Source organism: Protopterus annectens, chromosome 1.part1 (assembly GCF_019279795.1).
Source record: "Protopterus annectens isolate FY-2018-M chromosome 1.part1, PAN1.0, whole genome shotgun sequence".
Taxonomy (NCBI): Eukaryota; Metazoa; Chordata; order Ceratodontiformes; family Protopteridae; genus Protopterus; species Protopterus annectens.
Window position 1 is genome coordinate 187,778,381 of NC_056726.1, and position 13,627 is coordinate 187,792,007.

The 13,627-nt window shown below is 43.8% G+C and overlaps 1 protein-coding gene across 1 annotated transcript in view; it reads left to right on the forward strand.

Annotated features, from left to right (window-relative positions):
• The window catches only part of TTK (TTK protein kinase), a gene marked incomplete at its 5' end in the record, with an annotated part of 1,887,454 nt that overhangs the window by 1,594,113 nt on the left and 279,714 nt on the right, over window positions 1-13,627 (forward strand). Inside the window, 1 exon segment of the mRNA XM_044074056.1 lies at window positions 6,671-6,761. Coding sequence (XP_043929991.1) covers window positions 6,671-6,761 — 91 coding nt within the window.

Below are 13,627 nucleotides of genomic sequence, written 5' to 3' on the forward strand. Positions count from 1 at the left end.
CTGCCAGTTATATTGTTTGCCATCAGTCATGTACTACCCAATAGAAAAGGCTGATGTCAACGGCTATTCTGTTAAAGAAATGACTGTCTGGTGATTGCTTGAACATTTTGGATGTCAATTTTTCTTGACAGTGACTCTAGGAGTCATGCCATACTTTTTATGTCATTACTACAGGACTCTGGCATCTGAGTTCTTTGCTCAGGTTATCCTCCAGTTTTTCAACGTGTTGGTACTGCTAGGGATTCATCCCAATGAGGGTGGGTCCTAGGTGTTGTATCTAATGTGGGTGTTCTTAAAATATCAGTTGATCTACAAGATGAACTTTTTTTGATGATCCGTTATATTCCCCACCACCAATCCTACTGCAGACATCTGGATTTTTGTCAGCTGATGACATTCCCTGTAAGTCAAGAGTATGTATGTTTTATGTTAGTTATTTAATAATGTGGTGCCAAAGCTATATTAATTCTTTTGTAGCATGAAGATGCTCCCTGGTGGCATGAGGTCTAACTGGCAGGCTCTGAGGACATTCTGTATCCTATTTGTTAACAAGGTAGGCCCACTGGAGAGACTTTTTCAGGGGTTGACCTGGAAGAAGTGTTTGGTCAAGTGACATGCTCAATGTCACACAGGAAAGAAATGAAGGCTCAGGAGAATTGAACCCTGTACCAGAAGAACAGCAGCTCACAACATTAACTCTGGACCAGCTTCCAGTGTTTAGCTTATTTTTGTGATATGTTTCAATACAGAACTGTGGCAATTTCTAAACTTAGGATTTTAGGGGAACATAATGCTGAATTCCTATTGGCAGGAAAAAGAAAATGCCCATCATGGACAGTCTGTCTTACAATGCGTATGTAGTAAGAACTTATTTTGTTACATTATGGTAGTAAAGTATGCCTGCAGATGTTCTTCGTGTTTCACTGTTGCAGTCATTACATTTGGGTTATCTGCCTTCAGGTAGCCCTCAGCAGGCCTGAATACCAGAGTCTTGGATTCCTGCGTTAGATGCTGTCTCTCCTTCCATGACGTCAGGTCGTCAGGGGTATAAAACATGCAGCAGACACCATTACATCAGTCTTTCTTGCTGTGCGGTGCCTGAAGCAGAAGCAGTTCGCAAGTGCCGGTCGGCAGACTCCTGAAATTTTTTTTCGAGTTTCAGAACCGAAGTCTTCGAAAAAAGCTAAGTACCCCATTGGAGATCCTTTTTCTTGCTCTTAACCAATGTCAGTAAAAGTTAACAATTGAAAGCAAATACCTCATAAAGATTTTCATTCACACTGCATTCATTGTTTAGGCCCAGACCACGACATCCCTCGCTCTCAGTTTTGTGCCTTATTCAACCCCCAAACTATTTGTCAGTCTATTTTCGCAGCAAATAATTTTAGTACTCTGTTTAACTATCCAGAAATGGCTTCGGTAAGCCATCAAAGTACCAATATTCCGAAAAAATGTAAAAATAAAGACAGAGACAGACCGCATAGGTCCAAAACTGCCGACGACGCTTCCGTTATGCTAATCGCCAGTTCGCTGATACTCGGGCGTTTTCGCAGCCCCTGATACCCACTACTTCAGATTCGCAGGCCTCTACTGTGACCCATTCGGAGTCAGGTATGCCGCGAGATGCTTCTTTGACTATGGAACCTGCGGGTGTCTCTACCTTGGATGGGTCCGGAGCCGCTGTGCAGGCACCGGCTTCTGAGGGTGTATTCAGGCCTACAGATTTGCATTTTAAACAGACACCATCTTCTTCATCAAGGCCTAAAACTCGACCTATGCCTAGAAAACCGACGTCCAAACCGCAGAGTCAGGCCCATATGCCTAAAAAACAAATGCTTAGAATGGCTGAAGACCTTATTACTTTGATTAGGGAAAGCCAGCCTTCCCCCTCTGAGACCTAGAACTGATTTTCCTTCTGATTCTTCTGATCAGGATTCTGAAATTTCTGTTTCTTCTGATGACCAGGATTTGCCCTTATCTACCTATGAGGATTCTGATGCAGAGGATTCCATTCCCTCTGCTTCCCCTCCGGAAGATTTTTCTTTTGGTGAAACCTTGCACACTCTGAGGGAGTATTTCCGCTGGGAAAGCCAGGATTACTCTGACTCCAAAAAGAGGCTTAGGGAATTCTTACTCCTTACTCAACACATGCCTTTAGCTGTCCCTCCTGTTCTGGACATTGTAGATGATGCCTTCTTGGAATCTAGCCTGGCCCCAGGCACTTTACCTCCAGCTCCCAGAAAACCTGACAGGTTATTACAGAGTACCTGACTCTCACAAGTTCCTCTTCAAGAATCCTACTGTGGATCCCGAGACCATTTCCCAAGGACCAAAGGCATTAAGGCTACTGCTGCCAAAAACCCTACCCCCTCTGATAGAGATTCCAGGGCCTTGGACAGATGGGGTAAGAAGGTATGCACTTCTGCTACTTTGACCATTAGGGCCTTAAATTGCCAGTTTCATATGTTAAAGTATCAGCAGCATATTATGGGACTGCTTAAACAGAAAATTGTTGATTCCTGACTGTGCTGAACATAAAGAATTACAGGCTTTAATGCATTCTGCTGAACACGTTGGTAAACATACTTTGCAATGTGGTTTTGACTCTTTAGAAGCATCTTGCAGAGCTGCTGTCACTAGGTCTGTACTTAGAAGGCATGCTTGGATTAAGGAGCAAAACTTGCCAGATCATGTTAAAGATAAATTACTGGATGTTTCCTTAAACCAAGACCACCTGTTTGGCAACAAGGGAGAAGTCCTTAAAAAGATGGAGGAAAAAGCTAAATCTATACAAACTGTTAAAGATTTCTTGCAAGTACATCCTCCCAGATTTAGTAGGCATTGGCCCTCTAAGAATTGGTCCTTTCCAGTCTCTTCCAAGCCCTCTCAGTCCAAACCCACAAACAGCAGACCCACCTAGGTTATAGTCTCAGGCTACACACAGTCCTAAGCAGTGGGGGGCTCCAACTTCCAAAGCTGGAAGTAGTAAGACACCCCCCTATGGAAAAATGTCACACTGACTTAACGTTAAGCCTTCCAAGCCCTGCTTAACTGCCTGCTCCCTTAGGAGGAACGCTCGCCCTGCATGCAAAAAAATGGGAACTCATTACCCAGGACAAATGGGTTTTAAATATTGTTTTCCAAGGATATAGATTCTACTTCCACACCTTACCAACCTCAAACGGTTGGCGAGACCTACCCCTAAATCAGTGGGCAGAGGCTCAACAGCAGGTTCTCTCTCTTCTAAGTATCAGGGCTATTCAACCTGTCCCAGCAGAAGAAAGGGGACAAAGTTTTTACTCGAGACTTTTCCTGGTACCCAGAAAAGACAGCTCCTGGCATCCTGTCCTGGACCTCTCTATTCTAAACACCTTTTTGGTAATCCCAAAATTCAAAATGCTAACACTTCAACAGCTGCTTCCTATGCTAGGCAAAGATGCCTGGTTGGCATCCTTAGACTTAAAAGGAAGCTTACCTGCACATTCCAATAAGGGAATCTTGCAGGAAATTCAGTTCTCTGCATTTCCCTTTGGCTTATCTACTGCGCCCAGGGTATTCACAAAGTGTCTAGCTCCAGCCATTGCATTTTGCAGGCAGAGAAATATTCAAATATACCCATACCTGGACAATTGTCTAATTCAGGCAGAAAGCCAGGGCATGCTATTAAAACATCTTGCATTTGGAAAGAAACTTCTAAACTCATTGGGGTACACCATAAACGAAAAGAAATCTCATCTGGTACCCTGCCAACAGATTGTATTCTTGGGAGCAAGCTTGAACACAACTTCCCAGATGGCTTACCTCATGCTAGAGAAACAAGTTTATTTGACAGCCTACTTCAAACTACTGGCCACAAAGACCCAACCATCTGCAAGGAAAATTTTGCAAGCCCTGGGGTACATAGCCTCTTGCATTCTACTATTTCCATATGCAAGACTGCATATGAGGAAACTACAATGGTATCTAAAAAGCCTATGGTGTCAACTTTCTCAGGACCAGGAATCAATGATTCCTTGTAAAAAGGCAGAGTTCCTTTGGTGAACAAAGGCCTGCCACCTCAACAAGGGGCTCCCTTTCAATCTACCCCCTGCTGCCCAAACCCTGACTACAGACGCATTAGACTATGCATGGGGGGGGGGCACACTTGGCAGGGCAGTGCATTCAGGGCAAATAGAACCAGAGTCAGATGCACCTGCATATCAACCAGAAAGAAATGTTTGCTGTACAGAATTCCCTGACAGCCTTCTAGGACCACATCTTTCCAGGACAATTATTGGTAAAGACAGACGACAACACAGTTATGTGGTACATAAGCAGGGGGGAACCCACTTGTACCATCTCTGCAGACTAGCCATGGCTCTGTGGAACACAGCCTTGAGCTACCAAGTGCACCTACAAGCTCAAGTCCTGCCAGGCAAGCTAAAGTCACTGTCAGACGACCTAAGCAGAAATCTCATGGACCCACACGAATGGAAACTGGAACCAAAAATATTCAACCATTTGAGGAACAAATGGCGGACTCCAGAGATAGACCTGTTTGCCTTCCCCCCAGAACTACCAATTGGACAAATTCTGCACAAGGAGTCCCCACAGTCAAGCTTGGAAAGTGGATGCCCTGTCTTTCACCTAGGAAAGCCTCTTGGTTTATGCCTTTTTCCCATTGCCTCTCCTCTCAAAGGTCCTGCTAAAGATCAAACAGGACAGACGAAGGACAATTCTTATTGCACCAGACTGGCGTCGCCAGCACTAGTACCCCCTCTTGCACAGCATGATACTGCTGGATCCATGGCACGTACCCCAGACACCTTCCGTGGTGTCCCAGCAGGTGGGCCAGATTTTGCACCCTCAGCTTCAAACTCTGAACCTTGCAGTCTGGCTAATTCCTTGAGCTCTCCAATAGCATCCCTCAGTAAGCAGGTGCTAGAGGTCATTCTGGAAGCAAGGAGACCTAGTGCTAGAAAATCCTATGCAGAAAAGTGGAAAAGATGCTGTTCTGGAGCCAGACCCTGGGTATGGACATCATGGTGCCCAGTTTACCTAATATTCTTCAGTGCTTAACAGAAATGCTCCACAAGGGCCTATCCTTCTCGTCAATCAAAATTCATGCCTCTGCAATTTCAGCACATTATAATACTGAACCACCCCTCTTCTCTCACCCCCCGTTAAAGCAATCCGTCAGAGGGGCTAAAAATTTAAGACCCCCCAGATGAGCCCCTGCTCCAGCCTGGGACCTTAAGTTTGTATTGGAAAAGCTCACTCTCCCTCCTTTTGAACCAGCTGCAACCGCATAGTTGAAATTCCTTTCTTGGAAAACAGCCTTCCTTCTAGCCATCACTTCAGCAAGAAGAGTGTCTGAATTACAGGCCCTCATAGCAGTGGAGCTCTTCATGATCTTCCATGCAGACAGGGTTTTCCCTCAGGACCAATCCTTCCTTTATGCCCAAGGTGGTGTCTAGTGTGGCCCTAAATCAGTCCATTCATTTGCCTACCTTTTTTCCTAATCCACAAAACAAAGGAGAGCAAATTCTGCACTCTTTGGACGTGCACAGACTACTTAAATTTTATTTGGACAGGACTAAGCCTCTCAGAAAATCTGAACAGCTGCTAGTTGGCTTTGCTGCAGGGTCAGAGGGGAAGGCCATTTCAAAGCAAACCATTTCTAAATGGATAACCCATTGCATTCATTTCTGCTATAAGCACCATGGAATACCTACCCCACGGGGGATAAGATCACATTCCACCAGGGCTGCATCTACCTCCACAGCTTTTCTCAGAGGGGTCCCTACCAGGGACATCCTAGAAGCTGCTACCTGGAGCTCTGTTCATACCTTCACCAAGCATTACCACATGCCTGTTTTTTTTCTAAATCCAGAGCTGTTTTTTCCACTGCAGTATTGCAGGGCTTAATAGCTGTTCATAATGCTCTCTTAACTTTCTCCTCCCTTCCTTAGCTTTGGGAATCTACCCAAATATAATGACTGCAGCAGTGAAACACAAAGAACATAGTACAGTTGTGTACACTTACCATAAATGTAGATGTTCAAGTGTATTCACTGTTGCAGTCCTGGTTACCCTCCCTCCAGCCCCCTGACTTTTCTTGGCTCTATCTTTCCTTCTTGTTTGGTGTATTTGAGCTTTCTAATGTATTTGCTTTTTTGTTGGAGGTGTAACATAACATAATTGCTTCCCATTATGGGGGCACTGATGTAATGGCGTCTGCTGCATGTATTATACCCCTGACGACCTGACGTCATGGAAGGAGGGACAGCATCTGATGCAGGAATCCAAGACTCTGGTATTCAGGCCAGCTGAGGGCTACCTGCAGGCAGATAACCCAAATGTAATAACTGCAACAATGAATACACTCTAACATCTACATTTATGGTAAGTGTACACAACTGTACTTTTTTCATGATTTATCTTGCTACTTTAAGTTCACAGAATGTGATTCCTAATTAATGGCACAAGTTACTAGTAGCTTTTTTTAATTTCCTTTTAAAGTAGGACCACAAGAAAACTCAGCTGAGATATACATATTTTTATTTCAAAGTATCTGTTAATGAAGGTGGAAATTAATGTCTGGGACTGGATTTGATATAAAAACTTTATTATAATTTTATTAGACAGTTTTGCTGAGAATGTTTGTAATCATTTCTAAACTTTTTTTAAGCGTTGTTTGGTGAGAAACCCTAAAGAGAGGATATCCATCCCCGAACTGTTGGTACATCCTTATGTTCATATACAGGCACCTCCAAAGCCAGGTAAAGTGATTATTTTTTAATAATGTGTTGATTTGTTTAATTCTTAGCTTTCTTTCATAAATGCAAAGTATTTTATGTCTTGGAACTGTATAAAAGACAAGTAAAATGGTAAAACAGGTTTGAGTGAGTACAAACCTTTAACTAGATTTGGAAATGTATAGCAGAGAGAAGTTTAAAATTACCCCAAAAATTAAATAAAACAATAGACATTTGTATGAGAAGGTCTCTAGTGAAGAACACTCCACTTAATAGGCTAAAGAATTCTAAAGTGTAGTAATTTCAAAAACTCTTACCTCTTAAGCATCACACTTCACGCACTTTTTTGAAACACTGGCACACATTTATCCATAAACTTTTATATAGGGTCTAAATAGGTTAATCAGCATATGGTTATTCTTTGCTATGCCAACATCCCTGTAGCTTACTAAGCCAACACAAGAATGGAGAAAGGAGATTTTTTACTGATAGGGATGATTGCAAGTAGGGGTATAGAACGTAGGCAAGAGGGTAGCTGGTATTAGAGAAAATTAGCAAAGTAACCAAGAGAATGAAAGGTAACAGTAGGGATGAGGCTAAAAAGAAGTTTGGACTACAGTTCCTTACCAGGGACTGATAACAGAGTAGAGGCAAAGACAAAGGGACAGGTGATTGTTTAATGAAAGGCCAGCTCTAGTAATATTTTTAGTTGAGTCTGGAGCACAAGTTAACATTAAAAAAGAATAGTAGGGCACATAAAATGTTGGTTGATAACTATATGAATTTATCTGAGGGTGTTAGAAAAGTTTGAGAAGAGAGAATAGAAAGGCAAGTATACAAAGGAACAGTGGGTGGGGGGGGGGGGGGCATCTGTATGGCTCCCAAGTATTCAGCAAAAAACAGAAAATTAGATTTTTGATTGGAAATGCTTGTGTAGGTATTTTTATATCGCAAGCATTTTCAGAGAATTTTTCATAGATTAGCAAATGTTGGAGGTCTGATGGAAAGAGAGAGGTAATTCAGAGCATGTATTTTGGTAATGTAATGAATTGGCAGATTTTATCAATTCTTTACAGCATACTTATCCAAAGCACTGGGGTAGAAAATGGCTGCAACTAAAGAAATTATTTTTTGAGCTAATATGCAGAATCTGAATTTTTCAGACGTAGTAAGGACTTTCTAAAGTTTAATTCTATTGCTTGCAAAAAAAATCTATTACTAGAAAATGGGAATTGGGCTGTAAACCAACTGTAACTGACACACTGAATGTTAATGAATGGGATCTTTAGGAAAAGTGAAGGAGCAAATTACATAAATATGTGTTCAAGAAGAGGAGTGAAATTTAACGGAAGGCAGAAACTAAGCAATTTATGTAGTGTTGGAGAGACTGAACATTTTAAAAATGTATACTGCATGAAAATAACAATGAAAATGTTAATGTTCAGCATTAAGTCACTTCTGTATTAGCCCGAACAGTTTGGGTCCTGCCCCTGTCTGGCTAGCCGACTTTCAATGCTAAAGGACGCTTTCCATAAGCTCTGGCTATCCAGTACTTGAGAGTAGCTCTGTATAAAAGGACAGTTTAGAACACCATAGTAATAAGAGTTTTCTTGCCACAGAAGTGTGCTCTTTTGGACCTTGTGTACTTGTCAGCCAACTAGTGATCTTTCAAAGCTGAGCAGTAAAGTCCCATGTTGGGGAAAACTTTCTACTAAATTTACTTTTTTAATTTTTTTAAACACCCTTATTGAATTATCACTGAGTTTAAATACTTGCGGTCAGTAGTTCAGAGTAACGGTGAGTGTGGAAGAGAGGTGAAGAAGAGAGTACAGGCAGGATGGAGTGGGTGGAGAAGTGTGTCAGGAGTGATTTGTGACAGACGAGTACCTGTAAGAGTGAAAAGGGAAGGTCTACAAGAGGGTAGTGAGACCATCTATGTTATATGGGTTGGAGACAGTGGCATTGACAAAAAGGCAGGAGTTTGAGCTAGATGTGGCAGAGTTAAAGATGTTAAGATTTGCACTGGGTGTGACGAGGGTGGACAGGATTAGGAAGAAGTATATTAGAGGGTCAGCCCAGGTTGGAAGGTTTGGAGACAAAGCCAGAGAGGCAAGATTACATTGGTTTGGACATGTGCTGAGGAGGGATGCTGAGTATATTGGGAAAAAGAGGCTAAGGATGAAGCTACCAGGTAACAAGAAAAGAGGAAGGCCTAAGATAAGGTTTATGGATGTGGTGAGAGAGGACATGCAAGTGGTTGGTGTGACAGAGCAAGATGCAGAGGACAGGAAGAAATGGAAACAGGTGATCCGCTGTGGCGACCCCTAACGGGAACAGCCGAGAGAAGATGATTGAATTATCACACGGGGCATGGGCAAGTTTACATTCATATGAAAGTAATGAAACTATATTAACATAACAAGCATACTTTACATATATTGCTACAGTGGATATAAAAAGTGTACACACCCCTGTTAAAATGCCAGGTTTTTGTGATATAAAAAAAATGAGACTACACTAAATCATTTCAAAACTTTTCCCACCTTTAATGTGACCTATAACCTCTACAGTTAAATTGAAAAACAAGCAAATCTGTTAGGAAGAAATATATAAAAAATAAAAAACGTACAATAAGCTGGTTGCATAAGTGTGCACACTCTTAAACTAATACTTTGAAGCACCTTTTGATTTAATTACAGCATTCAGTCTTCTTGGGTACACACCTGCCATCAATTAGAGACTCTGATTAACCCCAAGTAAAGTTCAGCTGTCCTAGTAGGATTTTCCTGACATTTACTCAGTTGCCTGCTACAGCAAAAGCCATGGTTTGCAGAGAGCTTACAAGGCATCAGAGAGATCTCATTTTTGAAAGGTATCTGTCAGAAGGATACAAAAAAATTTCCACAACATTGGATATACCATGGAATACAGTGAAGACTGTCATCAAAAATAGAGAAAATATGGGACAACAGTGATGTTGCAAAGAACTTGGACATCCCTCCAAAACTGATGAAAAGACTAGATGAAAACTGGTCAGGGAGGCTGCCGAGAGACCTACAGCAACAATGAAGGAGCTGCAGGAATTTCTGGAAAGTACTGGTTTGTGTATTACATGTGACAGCAATCTCCCATATTCTCCATGTGTCTAAACAATGGGGTAGAGTTGTAAGATGGAAGCCTTTTCTTACACAGAAAAACATCCAGACCCAGCTAAAATTTGCAAAACAATACATCAAGTTTCCCAAAAGCATGTGGGGAAAATGTGATCTGATATTGTTAATCCTCGTTCATTCCTTACACATGGGCATCGGTTCTGACCTCAGAACCGAGCCGGCCATTTTCCAAGCTTGCGTCAGCTACCATCTCTCAAGCTGAACTCTTACCCATAATACTCTCTCCCTGTTACCTCAGATTTCGTTTGTTGCATTGCTATTCGGTCATATCAAGCTGCTTCTGTTGAGCTGAGTATAGATATTTGTTGTTAGACTACTCATATATATAACTTTTTCTGTCAGAAAATTTTCTAATTTGTTGTCTCTTACCCTATCGAATTTAGCAACCATATTTTCTTGAGTTTTCTTCTCTTTACTCTGCACCTTTTACCGCGAGGTATTTCTCCCTTACCATCATTGGTAATCTCTTCCTTTCTTCCTACCTTTGGGTATTCCTTTGTACCATTGCTGGTACTCTTTCTACTGTCCCCTTTTTCTATCATGGCAGATAAGAAAGGTAGTCCAGGATTTAAAAGGTGTTCTGATTGTGGACACAAATCACTTATATCAGATGCACACTCTTTGTGCGTTTATTGCTTGGGTGTGTCCCACTTATCTGTTGACCCGCCTTGTGCTATTTGTAAAAATTTTTCTAACAGAACCTTGTTGGAAAGGAAAAATAAATTGTTGCTGAAGGGACTTCTCAAATCTCCTTTTTCAGAGGCTATTTCTGGGTCAGAGGCTTCAACCCCTCCTAGAGCTCATAAGAAAATTTTGGATGATCCTACTAAAGCCAAGTCTTTGCCTTCGTCCCCAGCTGGGGACTCCCACCAACCAAGACCTAAAAAGGCTAAAGTTTCTGCTTCAGAGCTCACTCAGTCAGCCCCAGTGCTTCCGGTGCCTAGAACTTCGGCACCATCAGTAATTTCGGCTCCGTCTTCTCCTGTAGCCTTTACTATATCGGCACCGAGGGGCTCCTCTGTTCAGACTGTTACGACTACTGCATTGGCACCGACCATTCAGTCGGCGCAGACCTTGACCACGTCGACTCCGACATCTTACTCTGAACCGACACCTTAGTTATTGGCTCCAATTTTGTCGGTTCCAGCTTCGGTACCGGCAACCACTTCGGTACCAATCCTTGTGTCAATGCAGACCGTGACCTCGGCACCAATGATTACCTCTGTGCAGACACCCGTAGTCCAGTCTCTCTCGGCACCATTGTTCTCGGTGTGGACTGGTGAGGTGGACACCGAGCTGGTCTCGTCTGTGGACAGACCTGTTTCTCCCTCAGTCTCCATGAGGTCCACTAGAAGCCTTTCCGAACACGACGTGTTGCGTCTTGTGAATCAAGTGCTTCTGGTCAGAGGTATCCTGCCCCCCAGGACCTATCCTTCCTTGGGAGGTTATCACCCATCTCCAAAGACCCCTTCTTGTTCTCCTCCTTCATTACCTTTGAAGTCCGTTGATATAGCACAGTCTTCCCCCTCTGCAGTTCACTTTATGGATCTCACTAAGGAATCGCAGTTGCCTTCATGGCAGGAGAGTTTTGCTATGACACAGGATGACAGTTGTGACGCGTGTAATTTGCTGTTCCACAGCCATCCGGGGACTCCCAAGTCGTCAGGCTGAGCCACTTAGGGGAGGGGTGACCCCTGTTCTCGACACTCACCCCTCTTCAGGTGGACCAGCCTTTCAACTGATGGAGAAGGCTCTGGCTTCTGCTGGCGATACTGTGCTGTCTATCCCCCTGCCCTCCTCTGGTTACACTGTTTTCACAAGTTTCACCTAGCGGACACCGGGTGCAAGGGCCTCGGGACATATTCCCACAGGAAACACCTTTTCCGCTGTCTTCCCCAGCTTCTCCTTCAGATGAAGTCCACCAGAAAAGTTTGTGTAAGAGGAAGCACATGAACTCCACAGAGGAGTCCCTCACTGAAGACACAGACTTTGACTAGGGGGAAGGATCCCCTCGGTCACCCTCTAAGGTATCCTTTGGTGATATCCTTGAAATCCTTAAACAGAGAGGTGACTGGCAGCCCTCTAATCCAACCTCTGAGGAGTCTGTGTTCCTGCAGGCCTTTCGCGCCCAGCCCCCTACCTCCTGGGTTACTCCACCTGCCGATGAACTTGTCCAGCTCATCGTGCAGCGTGCATGGAAGGCTCCTGACACCTTCGAGGCTATTCCCCAGAGGCCAGATAAGATTTTGTCCCCTCCTGCTACAGATCCTCATTGGTCTAAAGGTCTTCCTGTGGATGCTCTGGTGGTGGCGGCCGCAACAAAAAAGGATCTGGTGGAAGAAGAAAGCCAGACTGTCCATCCGCCTAACAGAGTCCCGGGCCCTGGACAGGATAGAGAAGCGCACCTTTGCATCGGCAACCTTTACTATCAGGTCCCTGAATTATATGGTACACTTGACCAGGCTTCAAAGGGATCTGATTTCTGAGCTGTCTGCAACCATGGCTGGTGCCGTGTCTGATGAGGTCCGTGACAAAGTGGCCTCTCAGCTAGCCACCAGTGAGTCAATATCTAAGTCCTCTATGCGACTGATATCTCACGCATCAGGAGGAGCAGCGGGTTCAGCTGTGATCTTAAGACGACAAGCGTGGATGCGCTTGTGCAATTTTGCGGAACCCTTTAAGACTTCCTTTCTTAACGCTCCCATTGAGGCCTCTTCGTTGTTTGGACCCAAAGTTAAAAGCACACTGGCCAGATGTGAACAGGACGGTAAGACCCTTTCTGCCATAGGTGTCAGTTATTCTTCCCCTCAATGTGCTTTCTCCTGAAACCAAAAGAATGGGAAGATATGGTTCAAGAAATCTCAGGATCCTTTCCGTGACACACAGGCCGAGTTCTCCCCTAGAGGCAGAGGGGAAACTCTCCTTTTGGTGCAGAGGGTGGTCCGCGTAACCAGGGTTCCAGGGACTCTTTCCCTGGCCAATCCTACCAGCGCTCCTGAAGAGTGGCCCAACTCCTTTCCTCTGGAGGTGGTTGGGGGTCATTTCTCCTTGTACCTTCTGCCTGGCTAACCATCACCACCGATTCTTGGGTAGAAAGGATTATAACCAGAGGTTATCATATCCTTTCGATCTTTGTCCTGTCTCTTCAAAAAATCTTCCCAGCGTTCCACCCAGTCAAAGGGAAGAAGCAGCATTAGAGATAGAAAAGCTGCTAAGAAAGAGAGTCATAGTCCCTCCAGACAAGATAGGATCTGGATTCTGTTCAAGACTATTTTTGGTGCCAAAGAAAACCGGGGACTGGAAACCAATTTTGGATCTCAGTGTACTGAACAATTTGTGAGTGTAAAAAAATTCCGGATGGTCACAATACAGTCTATCCTCTTGCTTTTGGAAAAAAATGATTGGATGTGCTCGATCTTCAGGATACATACTACCACATAAACGTGGACAGGCCATCAAGAAGATTTCTCTGCTTTCGTGCGGGAGCCAGTCACTACCAGTTCAGAGTACTGCCCTTCGGACTCTCTACAGCCCCCAGAGTGTTCACAAAGTGCATGGCAGTCGTCACAGCTCACTTGCGACTACAAGGATTCCAGGTGTTTCCATACCTAAACGACTGGCTCATTTCCGCCCCCACCAGACATCTACTGGACGAAGCCCTGGCATACTCTCCTTGCTACACAAAGGCTAGGCATAACCATAAACTAGCAAAAATCC